Consider the following 21,707-nt stretch of genomic DNA (forward strand, 5'->3'; position numbering starts at 1 on the left):
TTGTCACATTTTTTGCAGTTTTAATTTAGTGCCTTATTGAAAACAGGATGCATGTTTTGGAATATTTTTATTCTTTTCACTCTGTCATTTAGGTTAGTATTGAAAACTCTGTAACTGTTTTATAGTCACCACTGGCCTCATGGTGAAATCCCTGAGAGGTTTCCTTCCTCTCCGGCAACTGAGTTAGAAAGGACACCTGTATCTTTGTAGTGACTGGGTGTATTGATACACTATCATAAGTGTAATTAATAACTTCACCATGCTCAAAGGGATATTCAATATCTGCTTAAAAAATACATATTTATAACAATAGGTGCCCTTCAACGCGAGGCATTTGAAAACCTCCAAGCTCTTTGTTGTTGAATCTGTGTTTGAAATGTACTGCTCGACTGAGGGACCTTACAGATAAAGTGTAGGGTGCAAAGGGGTAGAGAGATGAGGTAGCCATTAAAAAATCATGTTAAACACTATTAATGCACACAGAGTGAGTCCATGAAACTTATTATGTGACTTGTAAAGCACATTTTTACACTTATTTATTTAGGATTTCCGTAACAAAGGGGTTGAATACTTATTGACTCAAGACATTTCAGCTTGACATTTTTTTACCAATTTCTAAAAATATTATTCCAATTTGACATTATGGGGATATTGTGTGTAGGCCAGTGACACAAAATCTCAATTGAATCCATTTTAAAATTCAGTCTGTAACACAACAAAATGTGGACAAAGTCAAGCGGTGTGAATCCTTTCTGTAGGCCCTGTAACCACCATGTAAATACACAAAAGGTCACACTATAAAGAGAGGCCTCAGTTTTGGTGCTTTTTATCACTGTGCGCCCATAATTATATCACATACGCCCATCTCTAGTCAGTGTTGAGGAAGCTACTCTGAAAAAAGAGTTAACCAAGCAACCGATTACTTCACACTGGAAGACTTTAAGCTACACTAAAGCTAGAGTTTATTTAACTAAACTTACTTTGCAAAGGTAGTTCACTACCTCCAAACTACTTTGTGAAAAAATTATCATATCTAAACCTGATATGTTATCGACTACAAATTTCAAGAACAGATCACTCTGGAATCAGATGTTAGCAGAATGTGCAATTTAGCTTAAACGCATAACCTATTTTTCAAGGGAGAATTAGGCCTGATGCCGAAAAATAAAGACAATTCTTGCCTATTTCATCCATTATTTTATTTTAGCTATAAAAGTAGAGTGTAGTTCCTGTAGTTAGCTACACCGCTACATGGTAAAACAGTCGTGTGTAGTTCCAGTAGTCAGCTACACCGCTACATGGCTACAAAATAATGAACTACTGAAAAAACTACCAACATTTGAATTGAGTTCAACTAACACCAAGCTACTGTAAAATGTAGTTAAATTACTAGCTGAATTACATGCAGTTTGCCAACACTGTCTGTAGTTGACTATTATAGCTGTTGTAATTAGCATACCACCCATGATGTTAGTGTATGTGTGTAGGTCAGTGTGCTGCAGTGCTTATCCTTCAGATCAGTACATTTTCCACGATTCAACATGTTGTTCAATATAGGGGAACTATTATAAAACGATGAACAGCTATTTAACAACAATTAAAGGGCAATTGATTGTGTATTCAGTCAAAACCAAATCTGTCAGCTGTATATGAACAGGATTGGAAAATGATGTCTTCATTTTGGTGTCTTTCAGTAGAATATATTAGTCTTTGTGGTAAGAACCTATATATGCAGCTATAGGAGGTGTGAGCTGTAGCAGTGGCGGGGACTTCCTGAGCCTTTGCAACTGAGCATGTGACTTTGAGGTCAAGCCATTTCCTCCTGCAGTAACCCTTTGCAGAGTGTCCCCTTAAATTGCAAGTACAAATTGTATGACACTCACATTTGAGTGACAAATGCATCTGAGACAAGCTTGAAGATTTTTATCCACAATTCTGAGTATGGTAAGAGAACAGCATGTATTCACTGCTTCAGTCATTTCCTGCTTATTTTGTTTAGCTTTTTTTCATCTTTAGTGTATCTTCATTAAAAGATTAAACATGATGTATGATGGTCTAACAAAAACACCAAGGTTTTACTGATGCACACTCTGCAGTCAGTATAAGTACAGGTTTACAGTTTGTCTTGAGATGGGGTGATTTATGATTTATGGAGAGGTGCTTAACCAACATGTGACAAGGTGCAACCAAAAATTACAGCATTTGGAAGGAAAAGGCACAACGCTCACTCAAAACGTGATGTTTTATTTTCTAACTCAAGTTTAAAACATTAAACAAATGTTTAAAACACAAATTAGAAAATAAAACATCAGGTTTTTAATTGTGAAGCGAGAGTCGTGCCTTTTCCTTCCAAGTAATTTCAAATCAAGTTGTTTACGTAGCATGTTACAAGTACAATCGATGTCGACTAACAGTGAAATGCTAACGGCCCTTCCCAAAAATGAAGAGAAAAATTATAGAAAAATTATAATAAATACACAATGAGTAACGATAACTTGGCTATATACACGGGGTACCAGTACCGAGTTGATGTGCAGGTGTATGAGGTAATTGAGGTAGATATAAACATAATAGGTGACTAGGCAACGGCAGAGATAATAGTAGCAGCAGTAGATGATAGTAACAGCAGATAAACAGTAACAGCAGATAAACAGTAACAGCAGTGTATGTGATGAATCAGTGCAAAAAGGACTCGATAAAGATAGTGCAGGTAGTCTGGGTGAAACATGCCTGTTTCAACCAGCCTCATAGATGAAGCTGTTGGAATGCATGCCTCAAAGTTCATGGTCGAAAAGTATTCAGGAGGAACAAGTGTAATAAATAAATAAATAAATAAACCTGCTAAACTTGTTTGCCATCAAACTTGTTTGCCGTCTGATTGTCAAAGAACAGTCTGTGCAGTACTTGTTTCATACACATGGAACCAGTCCTGTGAGGCTGAGCTCACTTTCGACATTTCCAGTTAAAAAAAAAGACTGCTTACTTCTTCATTTTAGCATTGGCTGTTTTGACTGGATTACCTACTTCTTCATATTTTTTGAAGAATTGTTTACTTTGTTTATAATATCTAATTAAAAGGTAACACACTTTTTTTTGTGATTTCTGTTTTTGAGTGGTTCCTTGCATCAGAGGCTCACACGCAGGTCGATATCACTGTTCCATTTCCAGAGATATTTTGGTTTTGGAGCAGATTTTGGTGATTTGTTGCTCAATACATAGAAGCAAACCTTTGATTTGACTTTACGGAAAAACCACATGAATTTCACATGTGAACACGTAAAGTGTTCCAAAAACATGTTTTCGTGGGATCTTATGTGAAGGTAATGTGATAACATGTAAAGCAACATGTGAAATCATATGAAGTTTTTCAAAAACACATGTTTTCACATGACTTCAAGTGTGAAATTTCATGTGAAAGCATGTGATTTTCCACTTGTGAAGTCATGTGGTTTTTCTGTAAGTGTAGTTTACGATCTGTCTGCATTAACCAATTTGGCTTATTTCCACAGTTATAGACAGTGTTGTACAACCTTTGGCCTCAAGTTGAATCTGTCAAGTTGAATCTGTTTTGCTCCAAATACTTGTCTGTATATGGTCACGTGGGTCACATGATGTTAAAACAAGCAAATGGGGGCTGAGAGACTTATCAGAAGGGAAGGTTAAAGGTCAACTGAGACAACACAGTGACTTTGGATACACCATACATGTTCCAGGAATGGGTAGACATTATTGAGACCGGGTGAGAACTACACATATTTACATTCAGATTCTGATCCGCTCAAGCATGTGCCAGTAACTTTGCCCTCGACAAGGAAGAAAAACGAATGATTTCCGTGAGCTAAGCTAGATCATCGAACAATCTGAGAGATAAGGTTGCCGTTTTGGGCACCTTGTTATTCTGCTGTGAATCCAGTACTTTGTAAATCAATACAGTATACTATATCTCGATGAATGAGGGTAAATACCACCACTGAACACGATTGGATATGCAAACCGTAAGTATACTTGAGCATTGGCACCAATTTTTGTTTGGAAATGGGGAAGAAGGTTGACTTAACAACATACTAATTGGCAGTTTTTTGAATGCTTGCACAATCAAGTTATCATGTTACTCAGAAATGGGGAAGTGTGCCTCATACAAAAACATGCCATGACAGCATTCCAGATTGAGAAAATACAAAATGGTGTTTAACAGTTTTTGTAGTAAGAAGAAGTTGTCCGGTCCTCTTGGCTGTGATCTGATGTGTGGACTTTTAACAGGGTGATGTTCTGGATTAGGCCAGCACCATGGAGACACTCGGTAGCAAGAGAGAGATGGCACTTCCATCCCGAAGCTCTTCCCAGGCAATAGGAGCTCTTACCCTGAGCTCTTCCCAGGCAATAGGAGCGCCGACCGTGAGCTCTTCCCAGGCAATAGGAGCTCCGACCGTGAGCTCTTCCCAGGCAATAGGAGCTCCGACCGTGAGCTCTTCCCAGGTAATAGGAGCTCCGACCGTGAGCTCTTCCCAGGTAATAGGAGCGCCGACCGTGAGCTCTTCCCAGGCAATAGGAGCTCCGACCCTGACGTCTTCCCAGGTAATAGGAGCTCTGACCCTGAGGAATTTCACCATTCCCAGGAGGAAGAGGGGAGATGGAAAAGGTATGAGAAACATATAATCACATTCAGAACCAATGTCAATATAATCTGAATAATATAATCTGATAGCTCATAAAGTCAGTGCCACGCTCTACAATGCTTTTAGCACTTGAAAAAGTGTGATATAAATTCAATTTATTATCAACAATAACAATAATGCTAAAACTATTGATTTGTGAATTAAAGTTCAGAGTGTTTTGCCATGTATTTATGTTGATGGTTGAATTACATTGTATCCTGTCCGTGTGCATCTCTTTTTGACTAGCTCTTTTGGATGTCTGCCTCAAAGAGAGCAGGGACTATAGTCTGATACAGACAACTCTGAATGAGTCCCGATTGGACATGGGCAAGGAGATATCCTTCAGCTGGCAGTGGGATGATGTCACGCTAATACACAACGAGGAGCTACTGCGAGAGTTCTTTGAAAAAAGGTGACAATCAACATGTTGTTCAATGGCGTTAGTGCATATCTTCACAAGAACTGCATGCATGTGCTATATGCATATACAACTCTGTACTGAAACATGATATGAATATGCACATCAGTGGAAGCTGCTGAGGCGAGGAAGGCTCATAATAATGGCTGGAATGGAATCAATGGAATGGTATCAAACATATGGTTTCCAGCAACATCTGACTATCTAATATCCTGTTATATTGCTTTGTTATCATCCTCTAAAGAGGGTGTTGTTATCACGTAAAGAGGGTGTTGTTATCCCCTATCAAGTAGAGGGTGTTGTTATCCCCTATCAAGTAGAGGGTGTTGTTATCCCCTATCATGTAAAGAGGGTGTTGTTATCCCCTATCAAGTGGAGGGTGTTGTTATCCCCTATCAAGTAAAGGGTGTTGCTATCCCCTATTAAGTAAAGAGGGTGTTGTTATCCCCTATTAAGTAAAGAGGGTCTTGTTATCCCCTATCAAGTAAAGATGGTGTTGTTATCCCCTATCAAGTAGAGGGTGTTGTTATCCCCTATCAAGTAGAGGGTGTTGTTATCCCCTATCAAGTAGAGGGTGTTGTTATCCCTTATCAGGTAAAGATGGTGTTGTTATCCCCTATCAAGTAGAGGGTGTTGTTATCCCTTATCAGGTAAAGAGGGTGTTGTTATCCCTTATCAGGTAAAGAGGGTGTTGTTATCCCCTATCAAGTAAAGATGGTGTTGTTATCCCCTATCAAGTAGAGGGTGTTGTTATCCCCTATCAAGTAAATAGGGTGTTGTTATCCCTTATCAGGTAAAGAGGGTGTTGTTATCCCCTATCAGGTAAAGAGGGTGTTGTTATCCCCTATCAAGTAAATAGGGTGTTGTTATCCCCTATCAAGTAAATAGGGTGTTGTTATCCCCTATCAGGTAAAGAGGGTGTTGTTATCCCCCTATCAGGTAAATAGGGTGTTGTTATCCCCTATCAGGTAAAGAGGGTGTTGTTATCCCCTATCAGGTAAAGAGGGTGTTGTTATCCCCTATCGAGTAAATAGGGTGTTGTTATCCCTTATCAGGTAAAGAGGGTGTTGTTATCCCCTATCGAGTAAATAGGGTGTTGTTATCCCCTATCGGGTAAAGAGGGTGTTGTTATCCCCTATCGAGTAAATAGGGTGTTGTTATCCCCTATCAGGTAAAGAGGGTGTTGTTATCCCCTATCAAGTAAATAGGGTGTTGTTATCCCCTATCAAGTAAAGATGGTGTTGTTATCCCCTATCAGGTAAAGAGGGTGTTGTTATCCCCTATCAGGTAAAGAGGGTGTTGTTATCCCCTATCAGGTAAATAGGGTGTTGTTATCCCCTATCGAGTAAATAGGGTGTTGTTATCCCCTATCAGGTAAAGAGGGTGTTGTTATCCCCTATCAGGTAAATAGGGTGTTGTTATCCCCTATCAGGTAAAGAGGGTGTTGTTATCCCCTATCAGGTAAAGAGGGTGTTGTTATCCCCTATCAGGTAAAGAGGGTGTTGTTATCCCCTATCAGGTAAATAGGGTGTTGTTATCCCCTATCAGGTAAAGAGGGTGTTGTTATCCCCTATCAGGTAAAGAGGGTGTTGTTATCCCCTATCAGGTAAATAGGGTGTTGTTATCCCCTATCGAGTGTTCTCTTTGAAGTTGAAGTATGCCTGTGTGTGGAAATTGCACATTCATAATTTCCTAGTTTTACCAATGATCTTTTTATGCCTACTTTGCGGGATCTCTAAATTGCCTAATGAGGGAATCACTAATATATGTAGAGTTGGTGTTATATTTAATTTCAGAACAGTGTGTGATACATCTAACCCTGTTGACCAGTCATTTGCTTTCATGTTCCTATTATCTCAGATCTGAAATGCGTTTAAAGGATAGACACGTCAGAGAAATGGAGGAGAGGTTCTGTTTTTTAGTCACCTCTGACCAAAAAGCTAAGCAAATGTATCAACACGGACTGAAGGTTGAGAACACAGATCAACACTCTCTGGGAAACCCGTCATATGGAGTCTATTTGCACAGGCACGCTGATGTGGCCCTGAAAAATATCAGCGGCAACACCCCTGCTGGAAAAATCCTCATCATTTTCAAGGTTAGATGGTAATAGTCGTCAATATGATAATTTAAATTATTTCTATTCATTAAGCAAGTAAAACATATGTTTTTGCTTTTCTTCCCATAGGTTCTCTTTGGCAAGGTGAAAAAAGTACCTCCATGTTATGGAAGGAACAGCACACATGATCCAACGGTGAATTACGATTGTCACGTGTCCAAAGACCCCGCTGTCCCGAGGGACAGCTTGTCTCAGCAAGTTTTGAGCTCGTCAGTAAGTTTAGTGGCCTGGCTGGTCTAGTGGTAATGCCGCAGCCTCCAGCATACATATCTACGGTGTCTGCATTAGTTCAAATCCCACTTGCTGCTCTTTGATACAACCTCTGTCTATCTTTCCCCACTGTCATTCTCTATCTTTTATATAATATACACTATACATTCAGAAGTATGTGGACACACCTTCAAATTAGTGGATTTGGCTATTTCAGCGACACCCGTTGCTGACAGTTGTATAAAATCACATACACAGCCAAGTAATCTCCATAGACAAACATTGGCAGTAGAACAGCCTCAGCCGCGAAGTGGTAGACCACACAAGACCGCTAAGTGCTGATGTGTGAAGCGCATAAAAATAGTCTGTTCTCGATTGCAACCCTGAATACCGAGTTCCAAACTGCCTCTGGAAGCAACGTCAGCACAAGAACTGTTCGTCAGGCGCTTCCTGAAATGGGTTTCCATGGCCGAGCAGCCGCACATAAGCCTAAGATCACCATGCGCAATGCCAAGCATCGGCCAGAGTGGGGTAAAGCTTCCTGCCATTGGACTCTGGAGCAGTGGAAACACATTCTTTGGAGTGATGAATCACGCTTCACCATCTGGCAGTCCGACGGATGAATATGGGTTTGGCGGATGCCAGGAGAACGCTACCTACCCGAATACATAGTGCCAACTGTAAAGTTTGGTGGAGGAGGAATAATGGTCTGGGGCTGTTTTTCATGGTTCAGGCTCGGCCCCTTAGTTCCAGTGAAAGGAAATGTTAATGCTACAGCATACAATGACATTCTAGATGATTATGTGCTTTTGGAGAAGGCCCTTTCCTGTTCCAGCATGACAATGACCCGTGCAGAAAGCGAGGTCCATACAGAAATGGTTTGTCGAGATGGATGTGGAAGAACTTGACTGGCCTGCACAGAGCCCTGACCTCAACCCCATCGAACACCTTTGGGAGGAATTGGAACGCTGACTGTGAGCCAGGCCTAATCAACCAACACCAGTGCCTGACCTCACTAATGCTCTTGTGGCTGAATGGAAGCAAGTCCCTGCAGCAATGTTCCAACATCTAGTAGAAAGCCTTCCCAGAAGAGTGGAGGCTGTTATAGAGCAAAGGGAGGACCAACTCCATATTAATGCCCATGATTTTGGAATGAGATGTTCGATGGAGCAGGTGTCCACATACTTTTGGTCATATAGTGTAAAAATACACATACAGTGGGGCAAAAAAGTATTTAGTCAGCCACCAATTGTGCAAGTTCTCCCACTTAAAAAGATGAGAGAGGCCTGTAATTTTCATCATAGGTACACTTCAACTATGACAGACAAAAAATCCAGAAAGTCACATTGTAGGATTTTTAATTAATTTATTTGCAAATTATGGTGGAAAATAAGTATTTGATCAATAACAAAAGTTTATCTCAATACTTTGTTATATACCCTTTGTTGGCAATGACAGAGGTCAAATGTTTTCTCTAAGTCTTCACAAGGTTTTCACACACTTGCTGGTATTTTGGCCCATTCCTCCATGCAGATCTCCTGTAGAGCAGTGATGTTTTGGGGCTGTTGCTGGGCAACACAGACTTTCAACTCCCTCCAAAGATTTTCTATGGGGTTGAGATCTGGAGACTGGCTAGGCCACTCCAGGACCTTGAAATGCTTCTTACGAAGCCACTCCTTCGTTGCCCGGGCGGTGTGTTTGGGATCATTGTCATGCTGAAAGACCCAGCCACGTTTCATCTTCAATGCCCTTGCTTTGTTACTTTGGTCCCAGCTCTCTGCAGGTCATTCACTAGGTCCCCCTGTGTGGTTCTGGGATTTTTGCTCACCGTTCTTGTGATCATTTTGACCCCACGAGGTGAGATCTTGCGTGGAGCCCCAGATCGAGGGAGATTATCAGTGGTCTTGTACAGTGCCTTGCGAAAGTATTCGGCCCCCTTGAACTTTGCGAACTTTTGCCACATTCCAGGCTTCAAACATAAAGATATAAAACTGTATTTTTTTGTGAAGAATCAACAACAAGTGGGACACAATCATGAAGCGGAACGACATTTATTGGATATTTCAAACTTTTTTAACAAATCAAAAACTGAAAAATTGGGCGTGCAAAATTATTCAGCCCCTTTACTTTCAGTGCAGCAAACTCTCTCCAGAAGTTCAGTGAGGATCTCTGGTCAGAGTCTTCAGGTGGGAGACTCTGTCCATAGGACAACAATCAGTCATATATTGCACAAATCTGGCCTTTATGGAAGAGTGGCAAGAAGAAAGCCATTTCTTAAAGATATCCATAAAAAGTGTCGTTTAAAGTTTGCCACAAGCCACCTGGGAGACACACCAAACATGTGGAAGAAGGTGCTCTGGTCAGATGTTGCCAAAAAGTTCAATTTTGGTTTCAATGCAAAACGTTATGTTTGGCGTAAAAGCAACACAGCTGAACACACCATCCCCACTGTCAAACATGGTGGTGGCAGCATCATGGTTTGGGCCTGCTTTTCTTCAGCAGGGACAGGGAAGATGGTTAAAATTGATGGGAAGATGGATGGAGCCAAATACAGGACCATTCTGGAAGAAAACCTGATGGAGTCTGCAAAAGACCTGAGACTGGGACGGAGATTTGTCTTCCAACAAGACAATGATCCAAAACATAAAGCAAAATCTACAATGGAATGGTTCAAAAATAAACATATCCAGGTGTTAGAATGGCCAAGTCAAAGTCCAGACCTGAATCCAATCGAGAATCTGTGGAAAGAACTGAAAACTGCTGTTCACAAATGCTCTCCATCCAACCTCACTGAGCTCGAGCTGTTTTGCAAGGAGGAATGGGAAAAAATGTCAGTCTCTCGATGTGCAAAACTGATAGAGACATACCCCAAGCGACTTACAGCTGTAATCGCAGCAAAGGGTGGCGCCACAAAGTATTAACTTAAGGGGGCTGAATAATTTTGCACGCCCAATTTTTCAGTTTTTGATTTGTTAAAAAAGTTTGAAATATCCAATAAATGTCATTCCACTTCATGATTGTGTCCCACTTGTTGTTGATTCTTCACAAAAAAATACAGTTTTATATCTTTATGTTTGAAGCCTGAAATGTGGCAAAAGGTCGCAAAGTTCAAGGGGGCCGAATACTTTCGCAAGGCACTGTATGTCTTTCATTTCCTAATAATTGCTCCCACAGTTGATTTCTTCAAACCAAGCTGCTTACCTATTGCAGATTCAGTCTTCCCAGCCTGGTGCAGGTCTACAATTTTGTTTCTGGTGTCCTTTGACAGCTCTTTGGTCTTGGCCATAGTGGAGTTTGGAGTGTGACTGTTTGAGGTTGTGGACAGGTGTCTTTTATACTGATAACAAGTTCAAACAGGTGTCATTAATACAGGTAATGAGTGGAGTACAGAGGAGCCTCTTAAAGAAGAAGTTACAGGTCTGTGAGAGCCAGAAATCTTGCTTGTTTGTAGGTGACCAAATACTTATTTTCCACCATAATTTGCAAATAAATTCATTAAAAATCCTACAATGTGATTTTCTGGATTTTTTTCCTTCTCATTTTGTCTGTCATAGTTGAAGTGTACCTATGATGGAAATTACAGGCCTCTCATCTTTTTAAGTGGGAGAACTTGCACAATTTGTGGCTGACTAAACTTTTTTGCCCCACTGTATATACAGTGCCAGTCAAAAGTTTGGAAAAGGTTTTTTTCTTTCTTCTTACTATTTTCTACATTGTAGAATCATAGTGAAGACATCAAAACTATGAAATAACACATATGGGATCATGTAGTAACCAAAAAAAGTGTTAAACAAATCTAAATATATTTTAGATTCTTCAAAGTAGCCACTTTGCCTTGATGACAGCTTTGCACACTCTTGGCATTCTCTCAACCAGCTTCACCTGGACTGCTTTTCAAACAGTCTTGAAGGAGTTCCTATATATGCTGAGCACTTGTTGGCTGCTTTTCCTTCAATCTGCGGTCCAACTCATCCCAAACCATCCCAAAACAGCTACACTAGCAATAACATCTGCTAAACACGTGTATTTGATTGATTGAAACCATCTCAATTGGGTTGAGGTCGGGTGATTGTGGAGGCCAGGTCATCTGATGCAGCACTCTCCTTCTTGGTCAAACAGCTCTTACACAGCCTGGAGGTGTGTTGGGTCATAGTCCTGTTGAAAAACAAATGATTGTCCCACTAGGTGCAAACCAGATGGGATGGCAATCACTGCAGAATGCTGTGCTAGCCATGCTGGTTAAGTGTGCCTTGAATTCTAAATAAATCACAGACAATGTCACCAGCAAAGCATTTATTTGGGCTGCAATTTCTGAGGCTGGTAACTTTAATGAACGTATCCTCTGCAGTAGAGGTAACTATGGGTTTTCCTTTCCTGTGGCGGTCCTCATGAGAGCCAGTTCCATCATAGCGCTTGATGGTTTTTGCGACAGCACTTGAAGAAACGTTCGAGTTTTTGAAATGTTCCGTATTGACTGACCTTCATGTCTTAAAGTAATGATGGACTGTTGTTTCTCTTTGCTTATTTGAGCTGTTCTTGAGATAATATGGAATTGGTATTTTGCCAAATAGGGCTATCTTCTGTATACCATCCGTACCTTGTCACAACACAACTGAATGGCTCAAACGCATTAAGTAGGAAAGAAATTCCACAAATTAACTTTTAACAAGGCACACCTGTTAATTGAAATACATTCCAGGTGACTACCTCATGAAGCTGGTTGAGAGAATGCCAAGAGTTTGCAAAACTGTCATCAAAGCAAAGGGTGGCTTCTTTGAAGAATCTCAAATATAAAATATATTTTGATTTGTTTAACACTTTTTTGGTTACTACATGATATGTGTTATTCCATAGTTCTGTTGTCTTCACTATTATTCTACAATGTAGATAATAGTAAAAATAAAGAAAAACCATTGAAGGAGTAGGAGTGGCCAATATGTATATATATGAGTTATGATGTATATATGATGTCCTTTGGGTGGTGGATCATTCTTGATACACAAGGAACTGTTGAGCATTAAAAACCCAGCAGCGTTGCAGTTCTTGACACACTCAAACCAGTGCGCATGGCACCTACTACCATACCCTGTTCAAAGGAACTTAAATCTTTTGTCTTGCCCATTCACCCTCTGAAAGGCACACAATACATAGTCTCAACTATCTCCTTCTTTAACCTGTCTCCTCCCCTTCATCTACACTAATTTAAGTGGATTTAACAGGTGAAATCAATAAGGGATCATAACTTTCACCTGGATTCACCTGGTTGGTCTATGTCATGGAAAGAGCAGGTGTTCCTAATGTTTTGTACACTCTGTATGTGTATAGACAATTTATAAATATATTTGAAAGTTCACTCCTTTAGAGAGAGCTGCTCTGAGGCATGACTTGATATGTGACCATATGACCATGACTTGACACATTCTCTGTTTACAGGTGTTCCTGTTTGACTACAACGAAAACCAGGAGCTAAAACAGAGACCAAGGCAATGTTTGCCATATGCTATGGTTTCATTGGTTCCTTCTGTAAATTCTTCTCCGACTAGCACTCTAGTTCCATCTGTAAAACTGGGGCCAAAAACAAAGGGTATGGAATTACAATAACCAGATTGTGTTTAAATGACTAGATTTATTCCAGCATATTCATCATCAGCTGATGATCCATGTTTTATATTTCATATACGCAAACTATAGCCTATGTAGTATTAATAATTGCTTTGTTTCATCTTTCCCAGATTCAGCGGCATGTTTGGAAACCTGCACCGTGGCTCAAAGAGTGGGTAGAGGTCAGAATGCGACCGTGACATTCAAACATTTTGGGACAACTGAAAGTCCATTGCCTGGATACAGATGTCAGGGATTTGGAACAAACCCCCCATTCCAAAGAGGTGATCAACAGAACTTCCAAAACATTACATCAATCGCAAACCAATTGTATCACAACGGAAGTGACCAACCCCCACCGCCTCCACTACACATTAGTCCCTGCGACCAGCCCCCACCACCTCCACCGCCCTTGAGTTCCTGCGACCAGCCCCCACCGCCCTTTAGTCCCTGCGACCAGTCCCCAGCGCCCATTAGTCCCTGCGACCAACCTCCAACTCCTTTTAGTTCCTGTGTCCTGCCCGCATCACCCTTTAGTTCCTGTGTCCAGCCCCCATCACCTTTTAGTTCCTGTGTCCAGCCCAAATCACCCTTTAGTTCCTGTGTCCAGCCCCCATCACCTTTTAGTTCCTGTGTCCAGCCCCCATCACCCTTTAGTTCCTGTGTCCAGACCCCATCACCCTTTAGTTCCTGTGCCCAACTTTTACCACCTTTTAGTTCCTGTGTCCAACCCACACCGTCTCCATCACCCTTTAGTCCCTGTGACCAGCCCCCACCACCCTTTAGTTCCTGGGCTCCTCCTTTACCACCACCATTCACTGGTTCAATTACCTTCTTGGAAGACAATGGACTGGTTACTGATCCTATACATTTACAGATCCCAAGCCATGCTGGAACAGCTCAATTTGACCACAATAAACCCCACTTAGGTAACCAAGTTCAGTCTTGTCAACAAGTTTCGAACACCCTGGCCACGAACCAGGATAACTTATGGCGACAGTCTACATCTGCAACAGGTGCATTGGAACCAGTCTCTACTATAGTTTATTCTTCACGTGTGATTAAGGATCCCAGATTGTCGGCACGAGAAACTAACAATATGCAGAGATCGATTTCAATGGAGTCAGAGAGCGGTCAACAAACAAGTACCTCTGTCTGCATATTGACCGTGAAGCCAGAGCATAAGAATCTCCAAAATGTACCAAAACAGGTGAAAAATCTCAGGGAAACTGGAAAAAAGAATGATCCAAAACCATGCCAGCCTGATACACCAATAGATTGTTCTACTGCTACTTTGGTGAATATTTCAGCTCCATCCTCTGTGATACCTACAACTGAGAATCAGCCATCGTCTAGAATGCTTAAAATGAAGTTCCAGAAGTATTCTCCATATTTTCATCTGACCAAAGAGGAGAGGAAGGCAAAAATTGGTTCTCTACAACATCTGTCATTTGATGAGAAAAATACATTATTAGAGAGAACCAATTTTTATGCAAACTATTTTCAGAAGTCCAGGTGTCTACTCAATCAAAATGACAAGGTCGCCACAGTCGACCCTGGGCGGCTATGTAAACCAGGAAGTATAAAAAGATGCTTGTCCAGCACAGACTCAGTGGAGATGTACAACAGTCCTCAAAAGACTCATGAGGACAGTGGTGCATACTTGCAGCAGCAGGTGAGACAACATCATCAGCCCCAGTACACCACAAATGGTGATCAGAGTTCAAAACCTATCCCAGAAATTTCAGCCCATAATCCATCAATTGTCTGTGGGGCTGTGGAGGAAATTGTGGCCCTTCAATTTGAGAGGAACACAGGCAATATGGAACCAGAAGACATGAACCTTTGCAGCCCAGAATCCACTACTACATGTCTCACAGAAACGGAAGAGGATGTGCACAAAGTTACTGTGGAACCACAAGATGAAATGGCAATGAAAAATGACTCACCGATTCCATTCCTTCCCCAGACTGTCAACCAAACTGCAACCTCTGAAAGCCGGCAGGAAACAGAGGTGAGGTCCAATCTTAACTCAGCAACAGAGGAAAAACCTCAGGATGCTCTAAATGAAAACTCTAATGCAAGCAAGCAGAACACAGAGGCAAGCTCCAAACCAAATTCCATAAGAGATGAAAAAAATCTAAACATTGTACCTGAAATCGCTGAGGGAAACAGACAGAGCAGAGATGTGAAGTGTGAACCAATCTTAGAAGAGAAAAACAAAACAAATGCTGTAAGTTCAGTGGATGACACAATGGTGAACGAAAATCCCTCAGAAACAAGGTGTCCAGTCATTTATGAGAGCCATACTGATATCATGGATGCTTGTGAAGAGGTTTGTGGTACGGAAACATCAGAGGAAGTTATGAGTGTCAAGGTCTTCTGTCCTGGAGTCATGTCTAGGCAAAATCATGAAAGGCTTTTGCAGAAAGACAGAGAATGTTATGAAATTGGCCAACATCAACAAAATGAATCCAATACATTTTCTACCTGTGGTGACTTAGCTGATAATACTGAAGAATGTCAGGCTGATGATTCAAAAGCCAAAGATACAGTCTACAGTTTCCTGTATAACAGGCTGCAACTCAGTGAGCTCTTTCTTTCACCTAATCAGCATGGATCATGCTCAATTTCTGGTAAACATTACCTTAAACCAAAATGCAAAGACAGTCCTATGGACACCAATAAATCACTCCTTCCGTCCTGCAACCCAAACCAAGTAGACATCGGAGAGGGATGTAACCTTCGCATCACAATAAATGCTGATAGAGAATTGTCCGCTGTCACGGAATCCCCCTCTCTGTCCAAGAGATTTTCAGTGTCAGAATGTCCTCAAGGAACTCAAGCCTCACCAACTGTACAGGAAAATGAAAAGTTTAGCAACAACAGCATTATCAGTGAAAACACACCCATTGACGGTGTTCTGAAAACATCCACCTACTACACCACCTTCAACAGAGCACATGCCCGCAATGCCAAATTAATCAAAATGATGGCAGAGAAATACAAAGGGAAGGAAAATGCTTCAGTGAGGATAATGAGAAATCATCAACATTCAAGAGTGAAGAAGAAATTGATTGTTGAAAAATCCACCACTGACATTCCATACTCAGAAATATCAAGATCATCCCATAAAGCCATTACAGGCCATATGCAGATGCCATTTATGCAGAGGGAAAAAGACTGTTTGAATGTTTCCCACAAAAACTTGAAACGCAAAACCTTTTTCCCCAATAAGGTCACAAGAAATGCCAGAGAGAACAAACACAAATCATGTTTTACATTTAAATCAAAGGTTGCAGCTCAGAAAATTTCTGTGTCAGATGACTTAAAGACCTCAACGCGAGTTCCCATAACATCAAAAAAAAGCACTATCCTGAAGATGTTAATAGATTTTAGGAGAAAAAAACGTTGGGGGACATTCAATCACAACAGAATGTACAGTCAAAGGAATGTGTGCAATGCTCCTGCAAAGTATATTACTTCCAGCCCAACGTCCGATGATAATAAACATCTGAGAGGTAATCGTTTCGAGAAGAAACATCTGAAGACACCAACGAGAGAGTTAGAAACAAATATGTCTATGAGAGATGGAAATGAAAAGATCAACGAGGAAAAGCAGATAGCTGATGCTGTTAACACAACCTTAACTTCGTCGACCATAGATATAGTCAATGAAGAGGCTGCAAAATCTACTTCTGGGAGCACTGCGAGCAACTTTGTGGAAGACATTCAACACATTGAGGAAGCAAAGGATCTATCTAAAAGCAGAACTTGCAACGACGGCAAGCCACATGACACAGAAACATCTCAGGAAACCCAGAGCAATTGCACTTCCCTTCAGAACAAATTACCTCCACCGAAATGCACCAATATCGTGGCTGTAAGTCAAGACAATGAGGGAATAACTGAGTTTAAAAAACATGAGGTGGATCTGCTGAAAGAAAAGGCATTACAAGCTCATACACACTCTAGAAAAGAGGTGGAAGAGGCCAACAGTGATATGGCGCCTGCTAAAGAGATCATTTCAGCTTCTGAGAACATGGAGTTTCCCTTAGATGCTGCCATCAAGATTCTTTGTGGCAGTGAGTTAAATTCAAACACACCCAAACCACAGGAAGAGATAGCTCGGGTGTTGCAGCACAAGTATGGTCAAATGGAGACAGAGAAAGCAGACACATCAGATAGAACACATTACTGCAACCCACTGGAACAAGAAGACACACCCTCCAAGGAAGTGAAACTCATCAATAGATTAAGAGATTACTTGACAAATTTTGAGTACATAGTTAGGAAACCCGAGCCAAAAACATCAGATACACTCTGTGAAAATGAGAAGAATTTGCCACAGATTTGTGAAACTATCCAGAATAATGTCAATGACCATAAGGAGAAACCAGTTCATCTGGTTGTCCTTGACAGGGTGGAGTTGCGCAATCTGAGACCTAATGCAATTCCTTTCCCAATAAAGATATGCACTCCAATTATCAACACAGACAATGACCTGATTCATAGTAAAGAACAGGAACACAAGGAGAAAACAAGAGGGAATAAAACGAATTGTTACAGAATTCCTTGCATTAGCCCTGATAGTACTTCCATGTTGGAAGTCCCTGAAAAGTCCACTCAAACTCCTATGGACAAGAAAACAACTGAAGCAGAAATCTCCACAAGTGTGCCTGACATTAACCATGGGATTACAATTGCAGAAAATTATGCCTCAAGAGAACAGCAAAGACAGCCAAATTGCACTATTGATGCAAACAACATGATCATGCTCAAAGCACTTGCAGAAATAGAACCAGAGAATTCCGAATTTTGTAAAACAAAAGAAAACACCAACCAGAAGCCAAAAAGCCACATTGTAAGGGTGAACACTAAGACTTTTCATAGAAACTTCAGTGTGGCTGATATCTCAAATGCACTAAAGCATGGAGACAAAGTAACTTCCTTGGCCGAACTTTGCCCGTTGCGAACTGAATGCAAAGTCATGATGCAGTACTTCATCTTAAACTTTGAGGAAAAACAGAATGTTGAGGTCAATAGAACTATCGTCTCAAGAGATCAGATTTTAGAGCGATATCTGGACCGTCCTCCTGTACCAATGGAACTGAAGTACGAAGCGTTGAATTCTTTCCTGGAACTGCAGATAATGATGGAGGCCTGGCAATTTGTAGATAACAAGATGCGATTTTTGAGTGGACAATCTACATTTAGGAGTCTGCTGTGGTACGATCCCACTCTGTATGGGGAACTCTTTAAAGGGAAGGTGGGATTACAGCAGCAGTCCTCTTTATATTCATCTTTCCAACAAAGCCTCATCAACGAAGGACCAATTGCATTGCAGAGGTACCATTTAGCTGTCTCTACATTGAATGAACAGCTGAAAAGGGCCCCAGAAATGTCTTATTACATGTATCTCAAAAGCAAAAGAGAGAGGCTGGAGATTGAGGCTGCATTACGAAATCCCTCAGACATAGAGAGTTTCTTCCTCTCTGTACCACTGTCTTGCATGGTCAATTTTGGCGACAGTGTGGAAAGTTTACAGAGGGTCCAGAGGCTTGTGACGACTTTCACAGAGACTCCTGCAGACAAATTAGAAGACGGATTCGATGTTGGAAAGGCTGAGCACCTTGCCATGGTGTTCCGATTTCTTCAGGAGAAAATCTACTATTTGAAAGCTTGCAGCAACACGATGGTCAGCAAGACGTCTTGGTTTGGCATGGAACACATCCTGTTTGACGCTTCGAAGATGCTGGTGTGGAGGGACACGAAACAGACTGGGTCAGATGAGCTGCAGGCGAAATACAAGAAAGCAAATCCACAAATTGTCTATGGGGTGACTGAATCTGGTGTCTCACTGTTGCATACAAGCGTGTCAAAGAGGACCCAGCTCATGGTTAAGACTGGGAACACAGCACAGAGATTCAGAGGTCGGAGTCGGGGGATGCCGCCTATGGAGAACACTCGCTGTGCTGAGGTTTGTTGATATATTCCCATTTTTGGGGGGTAGAAATTACACATGTATGATATCAAATAATTGAAATTGCCTTTAGTAACATGTTTCCCATGGTGAGATTTTTAAACCAGTAAAAATAGATCAATTAGACTGTGCTTTTATTGCTGTATGGTTTATTTTCCAGAAGAAATATCCTCAACATGGGTCTTTGCCGATAATAGACCTCACAAAATCGTAAGTAAATTACCATTTAGGTTTGTGTCAATAAGCCAAGGAAGGGGATCACTGTTATTTCCCTTGTGTATCAGAGGCAAAACATGAATTAACACAGTAGCAATTGATATGTAATTCCTACCATATTAAAGATAATAAATAAATAATGGTTTGGAGGAGGGAAAATATAAACATCTATCATCTAACTTGTTTTTCCTCTCCAACTCAAGCCCTAACAGGGATAACCCAGATGTATACCACTGGGCCACACCCCCAAGCAACCCTGCAGCCCATTTCCAGACTTGGACACACCAAGAAAACCTTGTCAAGAGCCAGGTAGTAAACTGGGGTGAAAGGTCACATGATACGCAAGCCATGGAGAGGAATATCCCTGCATCTTCCTTATCCCGACCTGTGCCAACATACCCTGAAATCAGGGCCTGTCTAAGGACTAGTAAAAGTGGGACAGTGCCAAACTCACAGATCCAGTTACCTGCCTCAATGGGAGGGCTGGGAAGTAAATCAGATGGGAGGCAGCAGTGGGCCGCGAGCTGGGTTCCACATAACCCCCAGAACATCACAGGAAGTGATCTGAGGCCAATGCATCCTCTGTGGATTGGTGTTGGGGACAATGGTCATCCCCCCATTGGGGAGCCTGTCCTCTTAGAGCAAACTAATCCGTCTTCCTGGTCTAGTCTGCCTTCTTCTCCTCCATCTGTACCAGCAGGAAATACAGCACAAAAATCTCTGCACTCCCTCCCAGCTCTCGCTACGACAAATAATTTCCCTCCCACATGTGAGCCCCTTCCTATAAATTACCCATTTTTCCTCCTGAATGGTCAGACCTATTCCACTGCTAATCCTGAATTGTCGACAGCAACTCTTGATAACAGAGGGAGATTTCCTCCCTATGTAGAGTAGTGCTGCTTCTTTATCAACTTTTATGGAACAGGTTTATAAAGCAAATAAGGACCTTTTGAATATAAGGAAGTGCTGGTGTTTCCGTGTTTAAATACTGAACTGGATCAGGAAACAAATATCAGTCAAAAAAGAAGGAACTCAAAGGGGAGTTGGAAAAAAAAGGACTTGAGTTAATTTATTTCATGTTGAATTCACTATTTTAAGTTAATTTAATTCGTTTCATGTTTGTTGTACTTTTTTGTTGTTGTTACTTTTTTTTGTATATAATCTCAAACACGTTGTCAATTGCTGATAAGCAATATCTGATTGAAAGTGTCCTATTTTCTGACCAAAATGAATTGTATAAAGTGTTGTTAACTTATTCCTGAAAGTGGATTATATTGCTATTTTGTAATATCGAATTGTAAATAATATTATTTAAGTGTTTTGTTGAATTTTAAAGACCGCTTTTGGTTATTAGCTTGTTTGCTTTACTCAGGATTTTTGTGCTTGTCATGTTTTGGCTACTTGCTTGAGGCTTTGTTTTGTAATTAAGTGTCACATTGGCAAACTTAACCCTTAATAACTATTTCCCCAGCAGATTTTTTTTGTGTGTAGGTTTACTGACAAATAAAATATATTTGTATAAATCCATTAAATGTGGCTGCTATTTGTGCATCACAGCAACACCAACCTCAAAATAAGTAATATTTTTTAAATATAATGTTGTTAAACAAAACCTTTTAATATACTTCATTTGAAAGGTGCAATTATCTGTAATCTGAACGAATTAGTAATTGTTTTAACCAACTTTCTATTTTGTCATTTTTTTCAGAGGGGGGGTTACAAAAACAATTAAAGAAATCCATACAAAGATAACCACAACCCATTCCCTCCCTCAGTCCCCATCATATTCTGTTCCAGTTAAAGGGTTGCTCAGATTCAATAGTTCTGTGGACCATACTTTTTAAATAATGGCTAACTCAGAATATATTATAGAGATCAGTCCTTTCGGGAGCCCAGATCATTTATTTTTTAAATCCTATCATTGGAAGGTTCGGTAGTTGTTTCCCAAGGGACTCCATAGGCCAGCGTAGCTGACCGAAGTTGTAAATATAGAAAAAAAGGACTTGCCTGGTAATGTGCATGTATCATTCTGAACTAAATGTTTTTTTAATCTAATGGTCTCTCTCTTGCCTTACAGAGGTGTGAAAACTGACGGAACCAGCAGCATCCCAAAAAGAAAAAACTATTCCTGTGTGGTTGACAGATGGGACTTTATGAAACACTGGTTAAAAAATGTAGAACCAAATACAGCCCACATCTAGCTCTGCTAACTACTTTACCTGCACCATTGACAGCGCCAAATGTTGAGTCACATCGGTGCCTTGACCTGGATCTCTGCAAGAAGGTCAAAGGGGGCGAAGTGTAACGGAGGTTGGGTAACCACGCTTGTGTAATAACCTTGCCTAAGACCTGAAAAGTTGCATTAATGCGGTGGCTCCCTGAGCCATTGGATATAGACTTCTGCTTGGCTAATGCACTCTTCTGCCACGCAAAAGAACCACTTGGCCCAGGACAGGTTTTAACCCTGGTAATAAGAATTTGGTGGGTGCTTGTATTTGTCCTGTT

General features: G+C 40.9%; 1 protein-coding gene across 4 annotated transcripts; it reads left to right on the forward strand.

The window, feature by feature from the left end:
- Positions 1-521: 521 nt before the first annotated feature.
- LOC110523183 (protein TASOR) lies at positions 522-20,187 on the forward strand. Of its 4 annotated transcripts, none has more exons than XM_021601657.2 (9): positions 1,253-1,944; positions 4,261-4,639; positions 4,902-5,067; positions 6,934-7,171; positions 7,262-7,405; positions 12,836-12,986; positions 13,135-18,983; positions 19,150-19,196; positions 19,406-20,187. In XM_021601657.2, the coding sequence occupies exons 2-9, from the start codon at positions 4,288-4,290 to the stop codon at positions 20,094-20,096; spliced, it is 7,638 nt and encodes a 2,545-aa protein (XP_021457332.2). In that variant the 5' UTR covers positions 1,253-1,944; positions 4,261-4,287; the 3' UTR covers positions 20,097-20,187. The 4 variants fall into 4 exon arrangements, with proteins under 4 accessions (XP_036832664.1, XP_021457332.2, XP_036832662.1 ...); XM_036976767.1 differs by having other exon boundaries at positions 1,393-1,944; positions 19,147-19,196; XM_036976768.1 differs by lacking the exon at positions 1,253-1,944 and adding an exon at positions 3,618-3,995 and having other exon boundaries at positions 19,147-19,196.
- Positions 20,188-21,707: the final 1,520 nt, after the last annotated feature.

The sequence above is a fragment of the Oncorhynchus mykiss genome, chromosome 5 (assembly GCF_013265735.2).
Source record: "Oncorhynchus mykiss isolate Arlee chromosome 5, USDA_OmykA_1.1, whole genome shotgun sequence".
Classification (NCBI taxonomy): Eukaryota; Metazoa; Chordata; class Actinopteri; order Salmoniformes; family Salmonidae; genus Oncorhynchus; species Oncorhynchus mykiss.